At 44.6% G+C, this 25,509-nt stretch overlaps 1 protein-coding gene across 5 annotated transcripts; it reads right to left on the bottom strand.

Moving 5' to 3' along the window:
• Positions 1 to 26: 26 nt before the first annotated feature.
• LOC130514415 (trinucleotide repeat-containing gene 6A protein-like) lies at positions 27 to 24,447 on the bottom strand. Of its 5 annotated transcripts, XM_057013983.1 has the most exons (26): positions 24,221 to 24,447; positions 22,815 to 22,866; positions 20,512 to 20,608; positions 17,091 to 17,392; positions 16,588 to 16,635; positions 13,758 to 15,767; positions 13,479 to 13,665; positions 12,890 to 13,380; positions 12,676 to 12,807; positions 12,448 to 12,600; positions 10,624 to 10,812; positions 10,303 to 10,463; positions 10,100 to 10,177; positions 9,744 to 9,902; positions 8,671 to 8,790; positions 8,403 to 8,522; positions 7,859 to 7,945; positions 7,567 to 7,738; positions 7,265 to 7,399; positions 7,006 to 7,176; positions 6,787 to 6,927; positions 6,528 to 6,635; positions 6,194 to 6,424; positions 5,998 to 6,068; positions 5,734 to 5,873; positions 27 to 5,560 (listed from the first exon to the last, which is right to left on the bottom strand). In XM_057013983.1, the coding sequence occupies exons 5-26, from the start codon at positions 16,631 to 16,633 to the stop codon at positions 5,212 to 5,214; spliced, it is 5,451 nt and encodes a 1,816-aa protein (XP_056869963.1). In that variant the 5' UTR covers positions 16,634 to 16,635; positions 17,091 to 17,392; positions 20,512 to 20,608; positions 22,815 to 22,866; positions 24,221 to 24,447; the 3' UTR covers positions 27 to 5,211. The 5 variants fall into 5 exon arrangements, with proteins under 5 accessions (XP_056869963.1, XP_056869966.1, XP_056869964.1 ...); XM_057013986.1 differs by lacking the exon at positions 16,588 to 16,635 and having other exon boundaries at positions 24,221 to 24,441; XM_057013984.1 differs by lacking the exon at positions 17,091 to 17,392 and having other exon boundaries at positions 24,221 to 24,441.
• Positions 24,448 to 25,509: the final 1,062 nt, after the last annotated feature.

Below are 25,509 nucleotides of genomic sequence, written 5' to 3'. Positions count from 1 at the left end.
AAAATAAGCAGACAAAGAGGCAAGAACTGAGTCACTGTTAGTCTTTATTGAGGGTTGTACCCAAGTTTTACAGCTTTGTATGATGGCTGCAGGAGCCAGAGGGTTACAAACAGTAATCAGTATACGAGTACAGCCAACAGAAGACCTACTACCTACTACTCTACACCTTTAGTACAGATTCTTTTAAGAGCACTAAAATCCAGAAGAGAGGAGAAAAAAAAACAGAACAAACCAAGCAACAAAGTAATAAAAGATCAAATGAAACCAAACAAAGACAGCATCAGAGGAGACATTCATCATTAGAGCACACTGGAGTTGGTTTCTATACCATGTAAGATAGGCGACTTCGTTTGTCAATTTATACCCATACAAATAAAGATTGTCCTTCAAAAAGTGCAGTTTCCCCCCCAAAAAAGTTTTAAGATAAAATCCTTTGATGACCCAAGGAAGACATTTGAAAATAAAAAGGTACTTCCTGTTTTGTTGGAAAGAGGAAGACTTCCTCTCCATGATTATAGACACTGTACGCTTATATTCTTATATATTATATATAGTTTCAACAGTCTCCCAAAGCAATGTGCATAATAGGTTTACAGGTGATCCAACTACACACTGGATTGATAGAATCTCTATAAAAAATATTGTAGTTGTGTAAAATTTGCAGTTTCACCGGCCTCGCTCGAGACAAGCTGTTGAAGTCGAGAAAATGGACTTTGCAAATCTTAACCTGTCCTCCTGCTACAACTGGTCTGACGGTCGGTGCGTAAAGGTCGTCAGTTCCAAATCTTGGTACGATTCAAACGATGGCACGACATGATTGAGGAATAGTATTGGGAATCTCAGCTGTTCGTACAAATTTTTGGGATTTTTTCCTCTCCCCACCCCCCAAAGCAAAACAAAATGAAAAAGAAAATGAATAAAACCCGAGTCGGACATGGAAGCCTGGGTTCAACACTCCACTGCATAGTCTCTCTGAGTGACCCCCCACCCCCCTCCCCCCATCTTTGTGCTGGTTAGACTAAAGCTTTTCAGGGTTGGTTTGTGGATTCATATTAAATGTAAAATGACAAGACAGCAGATTCTCAGTTTTTCTTCTTTTTTTGCCATTTCTTTCAAAAACTGTAGCACTTTTGATCAACAGAGTCACATTTTCCATTCCAAACATTTTTAAAAGTAGCAGAATTGTCAGCTTACTGACGTCCATCCATTCATCCGTCCATCCATCACTCCCCTCATCCCGCCCTGTCAGGAAGCTGCTTGGCAGCGACAGTGTGTGTGTCTGTGTCTGGGAAGGGGGGGGATTGTACATTGCTCATGGTGGTTGTGACTTTTTGAAAATTGTTGTCCTCACATCATCCCAAATGACTTTTCTTCAAGCATTTAATATTGTCCAGCTTTTTAAATAGACACTCGCGACGACAACCAAAAAAAAAAGAAGAATCGATCCCTTTCCTTCCCTCCCTACTCATTTTGGCATTATGTACACACACACACACACACAGTATGAGACAGGCTTCTGCAGCAACACACTCTCCCACACACACACACCAGAAACAGTGAGATCCAGCGAGTAACAGTAACAATTTGAAGAGCCCCCCCCCCGGTCACTGAAACTGTCACACTCAAGGTCAGGGGTTGGAAATACTAAAAAGGGAGCGAAATGACGATCCGAATCAGCTCGGAACAACCAGTGAGGTCATTTCAGCGAGTGGAAAGATAAACAGGGAAGAGCGGCTCGGTGCCGCAGATAAGCCACGCCCCTTCACTCTGCCAACACGCGACCGACCGTGCACGAGACAACCAGGCGCAACTGGGGACGAGCAGTCGTCACTGGCTGGAATTTGCTGCAGTACCTTTAGAAATGGTCTCAAAGGGCAATAAAGGGTGTTAAAAATGATCATTTTCACCAATAAGTCATTCCATGCTCTGGGTGGGATTGCTCTCAATCTCCTGGCAAATAAAACGCACAAATAAGTGTTCAGGTGACTATGAAACTGGAACTAATTACTTGAACCAATTTCTTTGCAGAAGTGATTGATAAGGAATGATTCTGTCTTGATATTATTGGATATATTTGACTATTTCAGATACACGCTGGCTCAGTTCAAGCAACACAGAGAATAAAGGAAGAAATGTAAATCTCAAGAAACGATGACATCGTCCCTCCTCCCTCTTCTCTCACTGGGTTCAACAATGCACGTCTCCATTCATACACACACACTCACACACACAGCCCTGTCACAACACACAGATGTACCTCACTCAGCTGAAAATCCAAACCACTTAGCTGTCGCCGCCCGCAGGCCGTCGACGACCATCTGCCCTCCGTTTTTACTGATCCACCCAAGTGCAAATTCCAAGGCTCCTCAGTTCAATTTGTCAAATTAAGTTAAAAATCAAACACGACCGACAAACATGTTCCATTTGAAAACACCAGCTAAACAATACGCAACCAAATACAAGTAAGAGAAATATAGTCATATATATTTATATATAGTTTAAGCAAAGAGATCTGGAATTAAGTAAACTAAACTTTTGAATTATTTGGTAGAGAGCAGTTCAATACTGGCACACACCACTGTCAAGTCTGGCTAATACTCGAGGTTTTAGCTCACTACGTATGCTTGAAGTTGTTAAATATTCACGGCTAAACTTAAAAACACAACTAAAGCCACGCGTAGAGTACTTCTGAACTACAGGTCGATATCAGGTGGGGAGGCGGGATGAACACACACACAGGCTTAATACAGGAGAATCACAAAATGAAGAAATTAAGGTCCATGGCTTCGCTAATGCTGACTTCTCGTTCACACCTTCTCTGAAGCTTCTGTCCCGATATTGTGCATCATCGTAACGAAAACAATCACTGATAAGTAGCTGAATAATGTTCACGCGTGTACTATAGTCCACAAACACCACTGGTATCGTACATTCACGCTGTGCTCCGACGCACCGCCTCGCTCCCCCCTTTCTGCAGATCTGCTCGCATCTGCTGGTACAGAGCAGCCACACACACACACACACACACACACACACACACACGTATCTACAGACAGACCAGGTCAGGAACTTCAGATGAGCACCTCTTCCTCCTCACCCAAAGGGGGAAAAAAAATAAAAGTAATAAAACAGTACAATACAATCATTTTCTATTTGTAAACAGGTAGAAGCCACTTGACTTGTTGCATCTTCGGACACAATTATGATCAAGGCAATGAAATGTGGACGACTTTTGCACTGTTAAAATATCATCTTCCACCTAAACGCGGCTTTTGTGATGTTTTTCTAGCTATTTCGTTTTTCCAAACACCATTCCTGGCAATGAGAGCGAGTAGGATTTTTTTTTTATTCTGGTTTTGTTGTTTTTTAAAAAAAGCAAGTCATATTTCGCGTTTTTTATGTTGTACTTAGTGAAACGTTGAAACATTTTGAGACACGGGAGAAGAAAAAAACGAAACAAAAAAGCCTCTCACTAGGCCACGCGAGGCTACAGTATGCATAGATACAGGTTCGCCTTTCTCTTGGTTTAAGTCTGACGACACAGAATGTTTTCCACTGACACTCACGCGCACTCACGGGGGGGGATGGGGGTAATAAAACAAACAAACCAACAAAAAACGCTCCCCATTTTTGATTATTTTTACATGGAGTGGAGGACTGGAAGAAGAGGAGAGAGGGAGCGCTGAGGTTTCAACAGCTCGTCCTCTGCCCCCCCCCCACAGTGGGACCCCCCCCCAAATAAAGACAGCATACTGAAAGCAGTGTGTTGAGCTTCTCCAGCTTAAAGCAGTTATTTGGCAGAGAAAAATAAAACAAACTTACAGACCTATACATATTTGTCAGTGCTAGAAGTTGGATTTTCCTTTCCTACAAGGAGTAGTAGTTTTTTTACTATTATTATTCACCTACAAGGGGGGGGGACTGGCTTGATTTCCTGAGAACCATTGCTGGTTATTTAGCAGACAAAGAGGAATAGTTCAAATAACCAACGCCATGGCCAAAAACACTGATCCGAATTCCCAGAGTTACAAAGCATCGTCTTCATCCTCAATAGCAATTTACTTTTTTTTTGTCGTTTTATACATTTTTATGGTTTTTTTTAATAATAGATTTTAAACTTTTTTTTTTTTTTTTTAATTTTTCCATTTTATTTCATTTTCTTTTTAAAATGAAGAATGAACACACGTTCCGCCTCCTAAGTCTTGTAAACAAGAGGTTGCAGTGTGGCACCTCCAAAACATTGAAAGCCTATTCTGAAAGTGCTGTTCCCCCCCCCACGACCCCGGGTGGGGCCAGGTGGGGGGGCTTGCTAGATAGGCCCTGCCCCCTATATTTGGGTGGGCGGGGCTTGCTAGTCCCAGCTGCGGCTACAGTCCTTTGCACTGCAGAGCTCAACGTTCTTTAGTTTTAAAATGAAAATTGGTGCAATACTTTTTCATGTCACGTTTAGTATCGCCAGGTCATCCTCCTAAGTCAGCTTTAATTCTTCTTTAAACTATTTGTTGATCTTGAACTCCACGACAACGCGGTAAGGTAGGCGTGCCAAGGCAGAGAGGAGCGCACAAATATTCATTCACACATACGCACGCTCACAGACACACGTGCACGCACAGTACTTCAACACACGTGTGCGTGCACACGCACGCGGTAAGGACCTCAATGAGTAAACAGCTACACTGGAAAAACTGGCTGCTCCCTCTATATTGCAGATTATATATACTGAGAAAAAACCACATTCAGTGCAAAGTTAAAAAAGCTCATACTCCAACATTGTCAGCAAACAAATGCAAAAAAAAAAGAGAGAGAAAAAAAACAAAGAAAACGTTAAAAATGAAGAGAATTGGAATTCAAATAAACATGACGAATGAAACAAAAATATATAATAATGAGCTTGATTGAAGCTTTTTTTTCGGTCTGAAAGAGCACTACCTGGAAGCAAATATCCATCCGTTCACATTATAGAATTGGCCTGCATGATTCAAGTATTCCGACTGATATGTTTTTGGGCTAAAACAAAGTGGACATATGTGCAGAGAGAAACGTAACTTGTTTTCCACAGGGGAGACCCCGTTTTGTTGAATATCTTGCAAGTGAGAAAGAGTCCATCTAGTGCCATTGCATTCATAACTACTTTTTTTTTTTATCATCTATGCTGATTATTAAGAATTCTCTACTGACCCTTCCCTTCAGACCGTTTGATTAGCACGTGGTTCACATGGAGTCTCCTCCCCCAGCCAGGTGATCCACTGGAAGGAAGGAGCTGATTGGGGAAGGGCTGCTCATCCTCCCTGTCTCGGTGCCACCGGGGGTCCCCCACAGGCTACTGGAATAGTTAGACCCACCCCAGAGGGAGGAGCTGTGGAGATCGCTGCTGTTCCACTGGTTGGGTTCAGGAGCGCGGCTGGGAAAGTGGTGAGACTGATCCATTCTGCTCTGAGAGGACCCAACGGCCTGCCAGCCGGAGGAGGGAGTGGCCAATGACTGCCCTTGTGCAAAGAATCGATTAATTTCCTCCTCGCTGGCAAACTCGGCCAGAATAGTAGTGTTTCCCAAAACACACCTGCCAAAGAACAGGAGAGAAAGGTTTGAGTCTGGCAGCTACTCCGCGACATTAAGAATGACAAGTGTCACATGTTCAGTGCAGAATATTTGCTCTACTGTAGAATGCATCTAACGCAGTTAGCAAGTCGCTACACGTGCTCGCATCATGCAGGGAAATGGGAGTGTCTTTACATGTGCAGGCTCTTCTGGGCCTTGGCGGCCTCATCCTTGGAGCTGTAGCATACCACAGCATTACCGTGCGGCAGGTTGAGGTGGAATGTGTTTAGAGGGCCGTGCTGCATGCACAGCGTCCTCAGGGTCGAGCCATCAATCTGGGAGACATGAAGATGAACCATGAGCACAGGTGGAGATGCTTTAAAACAGAGCTGGGGGCTTTCTGTGACTCCAGGAGCTGTGCAAAATATAAACTATTGATGAGAAAGAGTTCAAGATAACCTGAGGTGTGAGATTTTTCAGAACGAGCCATTGGGTTCTCCCTGAGCTGCTGCTGTCACTCCAACTGGAACCTAAAAATTCACAGAAGATTTTATTTGATTTTATTTTATTTTATTTTTTTAAAGGTTGAAGTTACTAAATCCCCAGTAAATTTCAGGGACCAAAGTATTCAAACGTGGGTGTTTCCTGTTCTTACCAGGTGTGTATCGGGACTCTGAGGAGCCCCACCCCCCCAACCTTAGAGCAGAACTGTCCCAGCCGGAGGAAGCCGAACTCAGCTTCTGGCTGGTGAGACCAGGTGGTGGTCTGGTGGGGGCTGCCACAGATAACGCCTTGGGAGGCAGGGGGACTTTCCACAGTTCGTGGGCCAAAGAGGAGTTGGACGCAGAACCGCCACTGGGAGACCATTTTGACTCACTGGGTCTAGCTGCACGTGGAGAAGAAGGTGGTTTGTTTCTCTGCTCTGCGGTGTGAACGTTCCCAAAAGCGATGGGATGCATTTAAAGACTGCTGAGTAGAGGAGCACAGACCTGAAGTGCTTTGTGCTGTACTGGTGAGGGAACCGCTGTGGCTGGAGGCACGAATGGATGACCAGGCACTGTTTGAAGGCATCGTGGTGTTCAGTGATGAGGATGGCCCTGGAAGAGAGGCATTTATTTCATCCAAGCCCGGCCTTAGCAACAGTAACACAAACTTGAGAGAAATATGTTCGTATACATTCACAATAATCTGAATGGTTCAGTAGCTTTTTATATAGAGCATTTCCATTTTCAGGGGCTCTTTATTTACCGTTGTTCCTGTCCCTGAGGTGGTCTGTGTCACGGACGGTGTTGATGGAAAGGTTGTTGATGACACTGCCAGGGGTCACATAAGGGTCAGTCTCAGGGTCAATGTTGGGATAACCTTTCCAAGGCTCCCCAGGCCGGAACTCTGCACACATACCAGTGGTTAGCAGTTTTCAAAGCAAACCTTTTTTTTGACTGGCTATGTGAAGGCAAACAAGTGTACCTGGGGGCCAGGTGACAGTGTTTCCATGGGGTGGGGGGGAGTTGGCACGGGGCGGCCAGCTATCACCCACAGAGCCCATTGATTGGCCAGGAGGACTCAGGGGAGACGGGCCAGAAGAGAGGATGTCATAGAAGGGAGAGTCCTCCAGACGCAGCCCAGACGACATAGCACCTGTTAAAAGCAGACAATTAACCCCAAAGTTCCAGACATCAGGCTACAAATAAATATTCTTAGGGCTTGTGTTTGGTTTTTTTCTTACCAGGTTTGCTGTTCTGCTCCAGAGGGTCAGTAGCCCAAAGTTTCTTCAGTTTGGACTGGGGTGGTTCTTTGTAGCTCAGAGCTCCACCACTACTAACACCCAAGTCCAATGGTACATTCAGGTTAGAGTTCAAGCCTGATGGAAGAGATGGGGGAAAGAAAAGGTCAACTACACTGCATTATCGTTTGGAAAAGTAGCAATATAAATGATTTAAATACATATTACAGGCAAACGGGAGAGGATATGAAATGTGAGATTAGACTGATGATATTTATTACAGAGCTCGTCTGCATATAACGTACTTAAAGGGAAGTTGCTGTAGGACCCAAGAGGAGCATCTTTCAGCATCTCTTGGTTATTGTGGGACAAGAAGCTATCCAAGTATGGTTTGAGCGGTGGGGCCTGTTTCAGTAGTGAGGGGTCAAGGTGCCGAGGGGGCTGCATCATTGATGGAGACGAACCAATGGGGCGCATCTAAGAAAGATGGGCAGAGGAACAAGCATTAGATGAGACATCATCATGGAGACTGGACGTGCGTTCGAATCATGGCCTCATCATGGTCAATCTTGCGAGGAGGACTTTAGTAGGACGAACCTGTTCGTTCTGTCGTCCCATAGACATGACTCTCTGACTCTGAGCCTTCTGGTGTTGCTGCTGCCGCTGCTGCTGCTGGAGAAGACGCTGCAAACAGCCACAAACAATAATGCTGGAGGCTTGTTTTCAAAACGGATTACAAGTGATGCACATCTGGTAGCAGTTGAGCAACTGACTAGCATAAATCAGCAACCTGAGTGGCTTAACTGTTCATGACAAGTCTAGTATTATTATATACAGAGAACAGCCAAAACCTGCCCATTTGTCTATCAGCAACATTTTCAACTGGCCATAAATCTTAAACTACTTAAAAAACATCTGCATGTGATTTCTGGACATAGGTCTCTTCCTCCTGGTCCTAATTTATAACCAACAGTGTCCTTGGATGCTCTTCAAGTGTAGTACTGGTTGAATGTTACTGGGTTTTAATGTGTTTTTAGTAACGTACTTCAAAGTGTTTTTTAATTCTCCTTCATTCACTGATTGTAAAGTAACCTGTCAAAGACATTTTGGTAACCTACTATTCAAGCACCCATTACTGTACCTGGAGTTGGCTAATCTGGTTTAGCTGTGTCAGATGGTTGAGCACAGCCACCTGCTGGGCACCAAACAGAGGGTTGAGAGCTCCATTACCTCCAGGATACTTCAACAAGGATGGAGGGACCTGAAGAAAACCAAGATCAGGATGTTGTTTTGGAGCAGAGGTATTATTTACAAGGGAAAAAAATGGAGAATCCTGATGTGCAGTGAGCTCCACAAGCAGTTGGCTCCAGATGACCTTCAAAACAAATTATTGTGTGCAGCTGCTCTACCTGAGAGGGCAGGATGGGTGGAGGCACTTGATTGCGAAGGTTGGGTTGGGGAGGGACTTGGGAATGGGGGCCACCTCGGCCCTGTGCTACGCTGCTGCCACCCATCATAGGGTTTACATTCTAAGCAGGGAAGGCAAAGATAATGAAGCATTATTATTTGCATTTCGTTGCAAGGGCAAACGTTCCCTGATTCAACACCACTTTATAACATTGTGTTCTAAATTTCTGCTCTTTCAGTGATTCTTTGTAGTCTGACATCCTAAAGTTTTACACCCAGGACCTTAGAAATGTTTCTTCTGTCCTCCCACACTCACCTGCCTAGTGGCCCCAGTATTAGAGTGGGAAGAAGAGGGACCGGGGTCGAAACAAAAGATATGCTGAGTAGAATTGGAAGGAGAAAAACTCATGCTTTGATTGGAGGAGAGCTCGTCAGAAGTTTGGCTATCATAAGCAGATTGGGAAAGAGACAGCTGCAGAAGCACAGGCCAGCAGATGAACGCCAAGCACAGAGGGACAGGAAGCACATCAATCACAGATATGCAGAGAGGAAAGGAGAAAAGAAGGAAATGAGTTAATTTTGCACAGAAATAAGGTGCTTAAAAGATGGGGATGTGTGAAAAGATGAACCCAAGAGGACACATTTAAAAAAGGAGTGAAAGGCAGACTAGTGGGGGGAAAAGCAGAGTGAGAATTAAGATTACAGAAACAAAGAAAGCAGCAAAGCCAACACACAGCAGAGGAAAATACCACTAAGGCATAATTACAAACCACTCTTATCACAAATAGGATTGTTTGTGCACATATTGATCTTTTGACCATATAGCTGTGTTAAGACCACAATGAAGAGATATTTTACACAAGGCAAGTATGTGATCAAAACGTCCCGTGCAGAGTGTTTCAACAACCACTGTGGGGCACTGTAGGTCAAAGCACTAGCCAAGCCAGGCTGCCACTCACCAAATAACCCGCCCTTCTGTATATATGCCATACATAGTAGAGAGGAGGAGAGGTATTTCCAAGCCTCTTTTCCTTAACTGATAAGACACCACAGACCTATAGACACACTCAAGTACCTTGTCATAATAAGGGCTGCGATCCATGGTGGAGTCCTTGTGGAGCTGGTGTCGAGACCCAGGGTTCTTTCCCATTACTCCATTGAAATCTCCCATGTTGCCCATGTCTACACGCTTGTCTGAAATCCCCACCTTCATGGAGTCATCAGGAGAGTCTCTCTGCAAAGAGATGGGGAAAACTGTCTTACATGGACAGGAAAACACATTTGTACTTGTAAAGAGTAAAGAAAATTTAGCTTGAGGCCTTTTAAATTTTCAAACGATACATGAATCTATATGGGAACCATATAGATGTACTACAGATTTAAATATACCGATGAAAAACTGCAACAGCGACACTATAACACAGCACTTACCGGGAAGTTCATGTTGTTGAACTGACTGATGAAGGGTTTCATCCAGGGTTCATCTTGTTTGTTGACTTGTTTGTTCATCTAAAAAGATTATTGACAAAAATATTTACCGGAGACACCACCACATTTATTTAGGGACAATTATTCTGCAACATCCCGAGTACATTCGGGGTTTACACTTTGAACAATTTGCACGCTCTGCTAACCTTATAAGAGCCTTTATGCTTGTAGTTCCAGGTGTTTTGGTCATTGGGCCGGTTGTCCTGTTGGCTGTTGTTCCACATGCCAATCTCCACCTCCTCTTCTTGGTCCCAGCTATTGCCCATATTCACGTCCTCCCCACACCATGTATCCATGGGCTTAGAACCTGTAGTTACAAAGTAAAGCAGAGAAAACCCGTGAATGGATGAATATGGATACATTTAATGTGGAACTTTAAGACACAAAGTCTGGGTTGCGTCACACGGTATGGGAGTCAAATTCCATTGCTGCCTCCACAATTTGCATGTGTGGGCTTTTTTACTCACCAGACTTGTGCTGTCCGCCCCAGCCACACCCAGAATCACGGTTATCTCGACTCGGTTCAACCCAGCTGGAGCTAGTATCCACTGGCTTTCCCCAGGCAGATGTGCCATTGTCTACTGTCACTGGTGGAGCAATGCCAGGATCGCCCCATGAAGAAAATTCCTTTTTTGGAGTATAAGACTCACTCCATCCTGTAAGAAAAATGGAGGTAACTTTTAGATGATCTACTGATCTTTTAGGGTATAAATCTAAAAATGACTAAATGCAAAAATGCATCTTAAAAACAGCTATAAAAAAATCCCTAAAGAGCTTGAACGCAGGATGTTGAAACATTTAGGATAAAAACATTTTAGGGTGGTCTTTCTGGGACCTCCCCCATGTTTTCTTATTCATCCTGCAAGTTTACATTCTCTTTGATAGAATCACACAGCAGTTCAAGAGTCTCTCTAATATCTGTTTAAATCTCTCCGTCATCCTCTTTATTCATGTTGTTTACTTTAACTATGATGGGTGTTTAAATGTGAACAGGCCCAATACGCTTCAAAAAAGTGAGATCATACGCGACCAACTGGGTGTTAAGAGTTCAAAGAGCTCCAATTACAGTTGACCACCCAGACCTGCTACCTTCTACTTCCACAGTGGGAGTTTATGGTAGATGCCTGAAGTGCCACCCTGTAAAAATAGGACAGATCACGGGGTGGCCTTGTGCTCCAGTGTCTCTGATGTGGCTGGGCATGCTCACACACAAGTACATGTCCAAATCAAAACACAAAAATGCAGAGCTGCCAGACGTGCGAGTATCACCATCAACTAACTACTAATAGTACCTGCACGATAAGAAACCAATATACATATTGAAAAAAGACGGAGGTTTAAAACCAAAAATCAGTCAAAACCGAATTTTAAAAATCCATTTCCCCATTAGCTGTTCTGTTCTAAAAGGATCCAGAAAGTGTGCGCTCACATTTGAGACGCTGGCAGTTGATTTTGTATTTTTTTTTTTTTTTTTTTTTACAAGCACACTTCAGAAAACCAGTAGAATCTATTTTTTGTCAGTAATGGGGGATCCTGCACCACATTGAAAGAAATGCTGCACCATTTACTTCAGTGGCTGAATTCAATGAATTGAGTGGCTCCCTTTTACTGAATAGTCTTCTTACTTGTTTTAGATTTCCTTTTTACACTGGAACTATTCCTCTTACCAAGTTCCCAGACATGAACCTCACCACTCATAGTCTCTCGCTCACTTTCTCTCAACATCAACAAAAGCCACTCTTTCAGGAGAGGAATTAGTGGGTGAGCGAGAACAGGAGGAAAAAACAAATGAAAGGGGTAGAAAAAAAATTCAATGCTCTTAGCATTCCAAAGGGATGAGTCAACCGCCTCAAAGACAACACCACAGGGAAATGGGAAAGAAATGTGCTTGTTTATTTTCCATCTATGCTTATGAGCAAACTGTGTAGGCTTTCAAATATCAGTCTGTGTGTGCATGCACACTTCAGTGTCTGGCAATTGAAATTATTTGAAGAGCTATTTTCAGGGTTTGTATCTTTATCCTTTCATAAAGCTTACAAACTGCACCACAGGGCTTGTACTTACATGTTTCTACCGTTTTACTTAATGACTCGTGCTTGAATGTTTGTCTGACATCCATAAAACATAAGTAATTAGAAATTCAAACCACAACCAGTCCAAAAGTTATGATAAACCAATCCTTTCAGGTTACCAATAATGTGTGCCTTAACATAGAGAGCCTTGTAAATGTATTTTAAATATGTAACAGCTCTTCTGATGTTAGTATTTACACCATGCAGATTTTGGCTTACCAGAACTATTGTCCTGTGCAACAGGCTGCATTGGCTGAGGAGGATGTTTGGAGCCATGTGAAGGGTTGGACTGACGTTGAGATGAGCCCAAAGCCTCTGGATCTGTCTGGGGTGTCCCGTTCCACATGTTGACAGGTCCACCACTGTATTTACCTATAAAAGAAATCTCATTAGATTTTATTCAACCTTTCTATCCCATTTTGCCTCTAAAACTAGAATAGGATTTACCAGGGTCTCCCCAGGCTGCTGTTCCATCATCGATCTCCATCCTTCGACGAATGGACTCTGGAGACGGCTCTTCCCACCCATTTGATGCCTCATCTTTCTGACCTACTGTGGGCATGGGGCCTCCTAACCAGCCTGACAGAAGAGCAATGCATCAGTTTCCTTTAGTTTATTTTTTGTTTCATCAGCCTTTAGAATATTGGAGATGGACATCTACCTGAGGTTTTGTTTGGACCTTGAGTGCCTCTGGAAGGGCTTGCTTCAGGACCACTTCCCCACTCATTGGATGGTTTGGGTTTTGGCTCACCCCAGTTCTGGGTTCCTTGGGTGTTTTTCATCGTCTCCCCCCAGCCCTGGCTGTTGCTTTGGGGATTGGGTTTTTGGACTGAATCACCCCAGTTGGATCCTGGGTTTGAAGTGCTCTGGTCCGGTGTATTTGATCCTCCACTCCCTACCCAGGTATTGCTGCTGCTGGTGCTGGTGCTGGTGTTGGTGTTGGTTCGGCCTGGCTCGCTCCAACACCCTGAACCAGACCGGTCACTGTCACTGTCCCAGCCCGCTGAGCCTGTACCTTTTTGGGGCTCCCCCCAGTGGTTGTTGGCCCCCGATCGGGCACCATCTCCACCATTACCCCACCCTTCCCTTCCATTTCCAATACTGGAACCCCAGCCCTGCTGTTGTTTAGGTGTGTTATTCCATGTGTTAGACCTAAGAAGTGCAAATAAATTTTTTTTAAAAATCCATTAAAAGCAAGAAGGGTAAATAAGCTAATCTTTTTTTGCAATGGAATTTTGAGGACTACTCACCTGTCAGGTTTGTTATTGCTCCAGGTATTACTGGTGTTGTTGCTACCCTTGTAGTTAGAGCCATCATCCCATCCACCGTGGCCTTCACCATTTCCTGAAGCTTTGCCGTCCCAACCAGATGTTGGGCGATCTCCCCAGCCAGAACCTCCTGCACCTGAGCCTGAAGGTTTTGGCCCATTCCCCCAACCTGCAAGTAGAGTTAAAAAGGCAATGCATTTGTGATTTCTGACTACTGTATTAGAGTATCAGTTCCAGAGTTATTTATAAAATGATCCCCACCTCCAGTGGTCTGAGAGGAAGCTGCTGGTGTTGCTGTGCCCCAGCCAAGGCCTGTACTGCTTTGCTTTCTTTCATCCCCTCTAGGACCCTGGTGCTGATTCTCTGAAGTGGAAGTGACATCCCAGGCAGTGTTCTGCCTTATGGGAGTCTGTCCCCATCCGGAGTTTGACAGAACCCTCGGGTCCACGTCGGCTCGGGCCAGAGTTGTGGGTACAGTTGCAGTGACCTTTCGGCGATTTCCACCTTTTGATTGACTGCCCTCACGGTCTGAGCTCGAGCGGCCACCAGAGCTCTCCCCACTCCCTTCACTTCCCCCAGAGCGACCCCAGCCACCAGTGACAGTCCCCAAGCCAGGGTTTCCACTCCCCGCAGCCCCAATACCCATGGCATCATTCTCCAAGCTCCTCCAGCCATTGTTGCCTGAACTTCCTTTAAAATTTCCAGCATCTGAGTTGGTTTCACCAGGAGTTGTGGCTCCCCACTCACTGTTTGACATCTTGTTGTTAGATGCGGAAGAGCATGATGAGGATGAGGAAGATGATGATGCACTGCTTCCCCAAGGGCGAGGTATCCCTGCTGGTGGGCCCATTGTGGTTTGGGTGTCATTTTCTGGTGCATGGCCTGCAGAGTATGTGATTTGATTGGAGTTAAAGCCCCAGGACACATTATTCTGAGGCTGGTTTGGATTACTGGTGGCGCCCTGGTCCCATCGTGGGGTCCCAGCATTATTCTGATTATTATTACTCTTGTAAGCAGCAGTAGAGGAGATCTGGGGGTTCCCGGCCTGCATTAAGGCAGGGTTTGGGGGGTTCACAGTGTCTGCATTTGGGTAGCCCTCGTCTCCAGAGTAAATCGTTGCACTCCAAGGCGTACCAAAGGCCCCAGAACCACCAAGCTCTCCTTGGGGTTGCGGAGAGGCTGATGAGTTTCCATTGGCCAGTGGACCATCGTTCCCTCCTCCAATAGATCCCCAGGGACAATCCCCACTGAGCTGGGGTGAGGCGATAGAGTTTGGTGAACTAGAGGTCATTGTGGCATTAGTAGTAGTAGTAGTATTCATCATTATAGTGTTATTTGGTCCATTGGATTCAGTGTTAAGGTTGGTTGGCTGGAGGCCACCATTTCCACTGTTGCCGCTTCCTAATACCTTGTTGCCAGCTGTACCATTACTCGCATCACCATCTTCCATCATACTGCTGTTTGGAGCTGCCATGCTACCCCAGGCCAGCGCAGGGCCCTGTTGGGAAGCTACACTCAGTTTAGAACTCATCCCCTGGACCTGTGAAGGACGTTGGCTCTGGGAGCTTGGGCCTGCGGTTGGATTCTGTGGCCAGGCACCATGGTTGGCATTTGGGTTCAAAGTGTTTGGGTTCAACCCACCATTGATGCAGGGGGTGTTTCCACTGGTGGTGTTTACGTTGCTGCCTGACTGGGTGCCCCAGACACCACTATTAATAGGTTTGTTGTGGTTACCCATATTATTGCTGCCAATAGTGCTGGATCCAGCCACAGAAAAATGGGAGGGCCCAGTAATATTTCCATTGTTTGATCCGCTGACGGTTCCCATCCCTCCACCGAGCATATGTCGACTGTTGCCATTGCCGTCTCCATTTGCCGCAACGCCGATCATCACGGCGGAGGTCACCATTGAGGAGGAAGGAGAAGAAGCCGTAGAAGACACAGAGGAAGAAGCATTTGATGACATCATCACTGTGGTCACAGCGGCAAGGTGTTTCTCTGAGCCGTTTAAGGAGCTAGAGTCTGCATCCATGCATTCTGATGCCAACTCGGGGTCTGATCCTGACCCACAACCGGAGGAGGAAGAAGACGAGGAGCAAGAGAATGAAGAAGGAGGCCAGACGGAAGAGTTTGCTGAAGTGTTGTTGGATTTGTCAGTGCTTCCGTCCACTAGGACTTTGCCCCAGTTGCTGTTACCATCACCGCTGCATGGAGAGCCAGAGGACCAAGGGGAAGGCTCATACTGAGACTCCAAACCAGGATGCTCCAGACCTGTAGAGAGACACAACAAGTTTAGGCCACTCTTACATTAGATATCCAAACATGATTACACCAAAGCAGAGACCATCTACCATAGATTTCCTCAAAAAATTCAGACCCAAAATATGACAAAAGCGACAAACCAAGATAACTATGGGTGAATAAAGGCAACCAGTAAAATAGATGAGTGGCTAAAACAGGATTTTTTTTAAATATATATAATTCCTTCTTTTTTGGTTTTCACCAACTGTGCAGGGATACCATGCCAGAACCAAAAAGACTAGGAGACAGCTTAAGCTACAGTTTTGAGAGTGGTCTAGCCCTTTTGTGCACAGAGGTTATGAACATAGTGAAAGGGCGATCAAGGAGTGAGTGAGCAGAGAGTGTGCAGCGAAAGGTGCACGAGAGACGGACAATAAATTGCCTGTTATGCACTAATGCTTGACAAGAGAGCAATAGGTGCAAACTGTTTATTCACCTTACTTTTCACATAAAGAGAGTTTGCACTGATTTGCTATCAAACTTCCAACCCTGGAGGTAACAAATCTCACCGTCAAACTTGGGGTTGAAACAGGCACGCGGCTGATACTAGATAATTATAATCATTTGATCTTTGAAAGTTATATGATTTTAATTACAGCTGGAGTCTGAATTGCAAGACCTGGGGAAAACTGGTTGAGTAACTCATGTAGTGTCTTTCTTTCCACAATAATCTGGCCAACTTTGGCTGTCAAAAAAAAGTCATATCTCAACTTAACAAAATTAATACGGAAATTGGGAGGAAAAATGGAACACAGAAGAACAGGAAGGCAAGGAAGCATTGTGTGGTCACCTGTTTGATTAGGGGAGTGGCTGACGGAATCCCGAATGGGAGCCATGCCTAGAAACAGACAGAGGAAAGACTGTCAAACACAGTGAAAGAGAGCTAGAGATGAAGCCAGAAATTAAAAACAGCAGAGAAAATGGTTAGCTTAATTGTTAGGACAGGACATTCACAAGTCAAGCGATCAGAAAAGTTAAAATCAAACAAACTCCAAAGGAAAAAAAGGCATTCAAAGAAAAGAAAAAGAGATAGCCTGTAACTGTTGCGTCTGGGAAATGTTTAAACATTTATTCTTAAAGATTTTGCAATCACGTCATATTTACACAACACTTTTCAAAGCCAAGTCTAAGATGTCTTAGATGCTTTCCCCCAATATTTCACATGAAACAGTCTGATACCCGTTACTTCAGACCACCATATAAATAAATAAACTTCTTCAAATATAATTAAGAATTTTAAAAAAATCTACCGATTGCAATCCGTTGTAGTTCATACTGTTTTTTCTAATTTACCTGCAAAGGGGTGGATGTGGTTCAGGGCTGTGCAGAAGGGTGTCTCCAGGGTGTGTGGAGGACAACTGACCTCTACTTCCCAGTTCTAAATAGGGGAGGTCAAAGGTCTAAGCTCAGGGGTCACAGCCTCAAAGGCCTGAGGTGAAGAGGCAGGGCTTGACAGAGTGGGCAGCAGGATGAGCAAGCCCCCTTGGCATTGCTGAGGGCTGTGTGCAAGGGATGATGTGTATGCGTAGGGGGAGAGGGGCTGGGGATAGTGGTCTGGGTTAGTTTTAGGACTCTGCCCGACTTCTGTTCCAGCACTGCAGAAACAGAAGGGAAAGATGGACACCGACATTAGTTTGACACTGCAGCTGCTAAAACCCAACAGTTAAAACTCCAGACCAACACATTTTGCAAGCAAAGAAAATTAAAGGAGACCAAGTCATTTGGTCTTTGCCTCCGACTCTCTTCTTTCAGCAGATCCTGAACTCTGCAGCTGCGCTCAGATGGGAGCATGCTAGGTAACATTTTTTTCCCCCAGTTTGCGGGACGCCAAATTGGATTTTTGACATGCACACACTTGTTCTGCAGGTTGGAAATCCTGCCGCACGCACTGTTGGAGCAGGAACTGTTGGTTTCCCCCGTTCCCAACTGCATTTCAGAAGAGAGTTCACGAGGGCCCCTCAGTTGGCAGAAGCACAGCCATTGCTATCATCTTACAAGCAGGTGAAGGGGTGGGGGTGGACGGACTAATGTGACAAACAGAACACAGGCTTTTTCCTGGCATCGACCAGGGCAGTGGTGAGAGCTGGTGCGAGGCCCTCATCCACCCTGAGCTTGTATCAGATTCCATTTAATCAGGTATGTAAGAAAAGAAGAAAGTGCATATTGTGGGCAAAACCTCAGACACACAGAAATACTAGTGAGTCACACCATTTATACCAAAAACCTAATCATAATTCCAGAGTTAACCATGATTGCATTATCATCAGCCTCAAGGTCAAATTTAGAATAAAAAGCGTAGAGTTGAACCTGTTACACCAGCTCCCTCAGGCACACATCTGGGAACCGACATCAGGAAATATATGGAAACTTCTGGCTGTGTAGTTAGTTTGTACAGTCATATCATCCAGAAGAATTGGCAGGTTTGGCTGTTACCAAAATTAATATGCAGCAAAGGGAAGAAAAGACTCTAGATAAAGAAAGGAGATATGTGGAAAACATAAAATAGCAGCCAAATAGGCCCCTCACTCAAGTTGAGTACAGAGGAATGCAGCTGCGGTTTCTAACATGCATAATGAAATGTCCAAATCGTTATCCCACTGCAAACGCTTGACGGAGCTCACTTTAGGGTTGTTGGTCTTTTAAAATACTTAATGGTTGTTCAAAAAGTAAATGAGTGGATTTGTGTCACACAGCTGTACCATCATACATAAGTGAACAGTAGACTTAAAAGCTAAAGAAGATCTGATTGCCAAAAGGAATTGACATTATTTTAGTGTCTGAATGTACCAAAAACATCACCATGCTCCCTCTTCAAATATACACTAATGTGGATTACTGCTCATTACTCTGGATTCAAGGGTAACTCTTTTCATTATCTATTTAAGAGAAGTTTATTAGGTATTAGTTTGGGAAGACTCAGTTGCCATGTCAACATTCCTACACGCTCCATTCCTCTGGGCTTGTCCCAGCAAGGTCAAGTCAGTGCAATGAGCACATGCCAAAGTCTTCCAAAAGGTACAAAAAAAACAACTCATCTCAACCAGAAATAGGGCAAAGTACACAAGCATGTATCCTGTTTTTAAATCAGTGAATACGTTAAATATGAGGATATATCAACAGTTGCCTGAGTGCAAGAGCTGGATGTTTGAATTTCCCTTTTTAAAGTTAAAATTAAATATTCAGGCGTGTGCACAAGTCCACATCATCCTGTCAGAATTTGAAGATTTTCTTTCAATCAAACTAAAGTTTGTCAAATGGAAGGTATTGCGTTTCATATTATTTAATATACTAATGATTATACTTGTCTTTTAAACACACTTTTCTTCCCGGCTTTTAACCCGGCCTGATACTCTGCTGGAGTTTTAGTGTTTGATTGTTTTTATTGCTTTAACACCATTCATCTTTTAGTGTGATTGTCGTACGCTTTATTCCTATTTCGTACAGCACGTCGTTCCAGCTGTGGCTGTTTTTAAAGGGCTTTATAAATAAAGATGTGGGTGACATTAGTGAGAGGGTTCAAACAGCCCAGGGTTTCCATTAAAGTGTACAATCAGGCCACGGTGTCAGACGCAGCCCAGCAGCAGCGGAGGTTTTGGCTTTTCTTTGGTGAGATGAGACCAAAGTCTGGCTCTTCAGTCATGTGGGAGGCGTACTGTTTGACAAAGGAAGGGAGAGACTTTCGCCCACGGAACAAAGGTTCCAGTTCAACAACTGTGGGAACGCCACTTTAGCCACAGTTTGTTGAGAAGCATGCCATAATATTATTATAATAAAAGGCAATAATATAAAAATTGCTGCTTTACAAGGAAGGAAGATGCAAAGTATGCATCCAAGCTGTCCAAATTCTTTGAGATGCACATAAAATCAAGCCCCTGGGGTGGCTGCCTGGCCACTCAGATTTATAAAAGGGCCAGAGTTTGACGTCTGAGCTCAAAAAGTAAAAACTGGACGAGCTGTAAAAAGCTGCAATGAGAACTTGACTAAGAATCCATGGAGATTTTTCAAGCCAGTTAGAAACATTTTGTTCTTTCTACTTTTAGTGATGAGGGTTAAGGTGAAGCGGTAAGCTTCATTAAGGGGGCTACTAATATCGACTTCAACTCTGTCACCGTTTCCAAAGGGGGAAAAAAAAATCTACAAGCATGAGGGAGAAAGCAATTCAAACAGAGATACGCTCCACTCAAGGTCAGAGATAGACATTATCAGGCTTCATGCCTACAATGGCACTGACAGCTGTAACAGTAGCAGGCTTGTACAAACAGGACCCAGTGGAAAAAGGTACCATCGGTTTACATGCTTAGCTCTGCTAAGTCACAAACCGTACAGCTGCCATGAGGTCAGAGGTCAGAGCAACTGAGGACAGACCTTCAACAATGATAATTAAGAAGCTAAAAGCATTAAGTGAACATTTTGTCGCAACTTGAGCACAGAGCTGAGCCGAGTCATGTGCTAACGTAGATGCTAAACGAGCCCACAACACAAGAACGTCACAAAATGTTACCAGTGTAGTAACAAATCACGAGCAGAGTCGATGAACTAATTCCTTGGAACAGGACTGTGCACCTGGAGCTCTGGCGGCAATACCGGGTGTGCAACTGCTGCATATGCAACCACTGCCACAGCTCTTAAACTGACAGATATTAGCTACATTTATAGCAGCGAACCACTAAAGTTCTGGTTCTGCAGCTGAAACCGACCAGGAGGCAGCACTCACCTTTTGACCAGTCCTGTTATGTTCTTATCCTCCTTCCTTTTCACACTCTCCTCTCTCTTTCTTCCATTCACTGTTATTCCCTCTATGGGTATGTTTCCTGTGGAAAACAGGAGACACGGTAATAACCCAACAAAAAAAAACGGCAGCAAAATCACTGATGATTTAAGAGCAATGACGTCTCCCTTTGTTTCCAATATAACAACACAAAGCTAGGGTAGTACTTTAAGACACAACAATGCCTGTGAGGGTGATCTCAAATGCAGACAGGGTGTCATGGGAGATGCTGCGTAGACATATCGCCGCCTCTCATTACTTGCTCCATGTTTAATTGTAACTCATCATTGTGAGATGGGACTGTGGCCTCGCCATCGATGGAAATTTGGATGCACCCTCACTTGTGTGCCACTCAGCTGGCAGCTTTCACCTGCAGGTTGTGGCCTAATCCATTAATGGGATTACAGCATAGCACTCACTTTAGCTACAGAGGAACGGTGACGGCGAAACGCCACAGGAGACACGAGCCTGCGACGTTCATGCGTGGACGGCCGCTCTCATTCAGGCATCGTTCAATTCACAACGAATTCTGAGATTTCTTATCAAAAAAAGTCATTATTCTCATAAAGTTGACAGTTCAAATCTGTTGGAAAGAAAATAAATGCTCCATCAAGTTCATATTCTCTGCCAATACCCTGAGTCACCTTTTCCTGCCCCCCCACCCCACCACCACCTCTCTCCTTCAACAATCAAGTACTTCAGCAGATGGTTTGGGTTCAACAACAGCAGATCATGGTGGGGGCACTCCTGCAGAGCAAACACAGGCACCGGGAGCAGCATCTGTTTATGAATGGGTAACACTTACCCCATCCCCCCGACACCTCCAGCTGACGGGGAGGGGGGGCACAAAGTCACCAAAAGGAATAAAGGAAAAGGGGACCTTTAGTTAAGAGACGGTAGAGATTTCCATTTCTTAAAAACAGCAGTTTTATTATCAATCACACAACATCCAATAATAAGCTGAAGTCATTTTGTCTTGTATTTTTGTCTCTGGGGTCAGGCCCTGGGATTCTGGAAAGCGCCTTGAAACAATTTTGATTGTATAAGACGCTATATAAATAAAGATTGATTTGATTTGTATTGGATGATGTAGATGAACTACACCCCATTAAACTAAACCGTGGGTTAGCCACTAAAGGATCAGACATATTTAATCATTTGGTCATTTCCCTCGCCGTTACTCGCATCCACACGCCCAAACAAACTGGGAGAAGAGCAACGCGACTCCAAAGCACAGGAGGTGGAGGGGATTCGCGTGGCTAATCTGCATGTAACACCACACCATTTGCATTAATTTGCATTGCAGGGTTCTCACGGTGGCCATTTAAAAGCTACGCTCAATTACAGGGACGGGCATCGCCTCAGAAGCAGCCCCACTGTAAGGCTGGTCAAAAGAAGGCTGGGTGAGCTGGGGAGGGCTTTAAAAATAAGCCTGCAGAAGGAAGGGGCACTTTTACGACTACGGTGTCCCCAACAGTTCAAAGAAGGAAGCTAAAAACGGTAAATTAAAGCGAATCTCAAAGGGGCTTGCTTACAGATTGATCGGTGCCTGCAGGTTAGTGGCAGGAAACAAGCTCCGTCTCTGCTCAGCTCCTGTGATATTTGCAGGTGTGGTTTTATTGCCCCAAGAGGCAATGGTCATCTCCTACCCAACACCCAGCCAATCAAACGCTGTCAGAGTCCACCATCACCCGAAACGAGGCGGCTGGAGAGCGTCAGTGTGGGCAAAATGTCAGTCTTTGTCAGAGTTGTATAAAAACCAAAGCTGGTAACTTAGACGTTATGTTAGAAGATTACAGCGCACACTTTCTTGCAAAACATGGCGAATCGTTCATCCGAGGATGTTTTATTCGCCAGGTTTATTTCAAAGCCAGGCCCGTGCCTTAGATTGGGGTGCTGAAAAACACCAGTATAAAAAGCTAGCAGGTTAATGGTCGTCTGGGGTCCTATTGTGTGACGGCGTGCGGGCCAACAGTACCAACACAATGAGCTGCATAAACACCTCACCACTCACAAAACATCAGGTCCTGGCTCCTCGTTTAGCGATTTTAAAACAGCAAAGCTTACTCAGCACAACGCTGCCTCGACCAACCCAGACCCTCCAATTCAATTCAAACGGAACTGCATGTGCTTGCATAAGCAGCAACTGCTGCTAACCCCCTGAGCGACACACAAACCCACAAACATTGGAATAAAAGTCCAACGTGCCTCTTTAAACAACGGTGTTAAAGCCTTGGGGATGCACTCACCTGTTAAGATGCTTTAACGTCTTTGGTGGCAACAGCTTCCAATTCCAAATCTCTGAAAGGCAAAAAAACAGATGAGCTGAATCTCAATTTACAGCCAAGTTATCTTGTATAAACATACCGTTCCAGTGAGTGTTTATTTACATGTTTACACGCGATTTTCTTTTCTAAACGTGGAAATATTATAAACAAACAAACAACTGATATCCAACCTTGCCTCAACGTAATTTTTGGTGGGTGATTAAGACACCTAATCCAAAAGATCTGTGCAAGTACAAGCAGTTGCATTTGCAGTAAAACAATGTTACGAGTTGCGGTGCAACGCTAGGGGCAACACATGACGCGGGGCCCCCGTAATGCTGAGGCCCTGCATGGTGATTGTGCGCCTGAGAATGACAGATAAAGCCAGCCTGAGTAGGTCAGAGTTGCACAGCTCGGGCCGTGATCGGCCATTATCTCAGCTGTTACCCGACTTGCAGCTTAACCAACATGGCTTCTCTCCGCCTCTGGTATTTTTCCAGCGCAAGCCAAGATCAGCAGTGGCCTTAACGTGTCGCCGTGTTGCACGCGGTGAGATCAAATTATCGGGGGGCTTTGCTCCGTTTGCACCGTCGTCGGGGCGGCGTACAAACTTAGCCAGGTGGATATGACTGCAAAGCCGCCATAGGCAGAAGCGAATAAGCGGCAATGGCTGTAACTACCGACAGGGGGCACTCGTCTGAACAGTAGAAGCCCCCCCTCCCCCAGGTTTATCGCCAAATAAAGGTTACGATTTCTATCAAACAGAGGCTTTAATTTTTAAACGACTACATACAACCACATTTTCGTTTGCATGGGGGGAAAACTTTGGAGACCGAGTCTGACTACATGCTTAGCGACCTACGTCGTCAGATTAGCGGAATGCTAGCGAAAGGCTAGCACTGCGAAGCTGCTGGTTAACGAACCGGGTTTTCAACTCGAATCCAGCGGCTACGACACAAAAACAAAGCAGCACCAAATGCAATCTACAAGCAAGCTATTTGTCGACAAAGAAATCCACTGGAGCGTTAATATCTCTTCAAGAACATAATATTTTCTTTTGACAGATATGTGCGCACAGCTGGCGAGCCAAGTTAACCACTGCTGGACTAGTTAGCAAAAGGTTACCCTGCGTAGGATTGTTTGAACAAACCCATCGAACCCGCACAAATAAAGCACATTTCTTGGACAACGCGTCGGCCACCCGGCTTTATAGACTATAGCGGGGTCTAATTGCAAAGCGAATGCTGAAAAAAGAGGGCCATGTAGCTTAGCTCACCCATGCTAACCAAACAACAGCCGCTGCTTAACTTATCTACACCAGTCCCCGGTCCCAGTGGCTTAAATTCGCGGCGCAAACATTCGAGAAAAGATGATAAAAGCAGCCGTACCTCATTGAAGTATAAAGTGCAACAGAGTGGAAAGGAAAACCGACGGTAAGGCTAAAAGAGTTTCAACACATTTGCAGCATCTACGAGGGGAGGCATCCGTCCTGCGCGATCGCCATTTTCTTAACTCGGCTAACCTTCTTTCGTTTCAGCTCTCCTTTCCCCTCCTCTCTCTGCGTGCATCACTACAGCTACGGCTGCGTGTGTGTACGTGCGTGTGTGTATACGCGTGTTTCTGGAGGGGGGAGACAGGCAGGAAACGCACGCACCACTTCCTTTGTCTGACAACGTCGAGTCCCAGTAAAAGTTAAAACACTTGAGCGCAGATAGAAGTAGCTCCGTAACCATGGCAATACACCCTTTATTCTGATCCACGTCCGTGTTGTGAGTTAAAGTCATTAAAGATGAATGCAAGAGGATTTCCTTATTCAAATAATCGCCTGTAAAGTGGTCGGATCTTATGTAGCCTGTCAATGCAGATGTATAGGGGAATTATTGTAATGCTAATTTAGGTGAGATCAACATATTTATTGATCAAGCAGTATAGATTTGCTTCAGGTAGACTGTTGGACTGACACAAATGATTTTACATCACAGCAAAATCAGTGTTTGACGTCGCCTTTTCACGATAAATGTGCATTCAATTAAATAGATATAAAAATGTGGACTGGTTCTCACAACCAAGCATAACCTTGTTATTTTTGCCTGTTGTTACCAAATACAGTGCTGTGCGGCTTCCCCGCTTATGCAAGAAACCTGAAAGAAGGATTTTGAATGCAAAATAGAGAGGAGGGAAACAAATAGTATCTACCGACAGCAAGGTTTCACCCAGGAGACAGAAACTGTTGCTGCTTTTAGGAGGCGAAGCAATGACCATTGACCCAGCAGAGGCCAAAAACAACCTTCCTCATGGTACACAAATTACCTCCCTTATCTGTGCTTCATTCTGAGGGAGTGAAAGACTGAGGAATAGCGTTCACCGTCTGCCAAGTCTTGTTCTGAGCAGGTATCGAAGACAACAATTATGTTTTACAATAAGTCAACAAAGGCCAACCTTTCTGTGCCTTCTTTGACATTAAGCTTCAAAGTGAGACTAGATTGTTACTTCTCATTTCGCCCGGTTCTGTTAAAATATGTGCTTTTGCGTATTATATGTACGGACCTTCTGACTCTACACATCTGGCCTTGAGGCTACAGAGTACAAAATCGCTTTACAATCACAGTCAGTGTGTGTTAGAGTTGTTAAAGTTAACATTATGTGAATTGATGTAATGAAATTATCCCGTTTAACA

The sequence above is a fragment of the Takifugu flavidus genome, chromosome 18 (assembly GCF_003711565.1).
Source record: "Takifugu flavidus isolate HTHZ2018 chromosome 18, ASM371156v2, whole genome shotgun sequence".
Lineage (NCBI taxonomy): Eukaryota > Metazoa > Chordata > Actinopteri > Tetraodontiformes > Tetraodontidae > Takifugu > Takifugu flavidus.
This window is presented reverse-complemented; position numbering and strand designations above follow the sequence as displayed.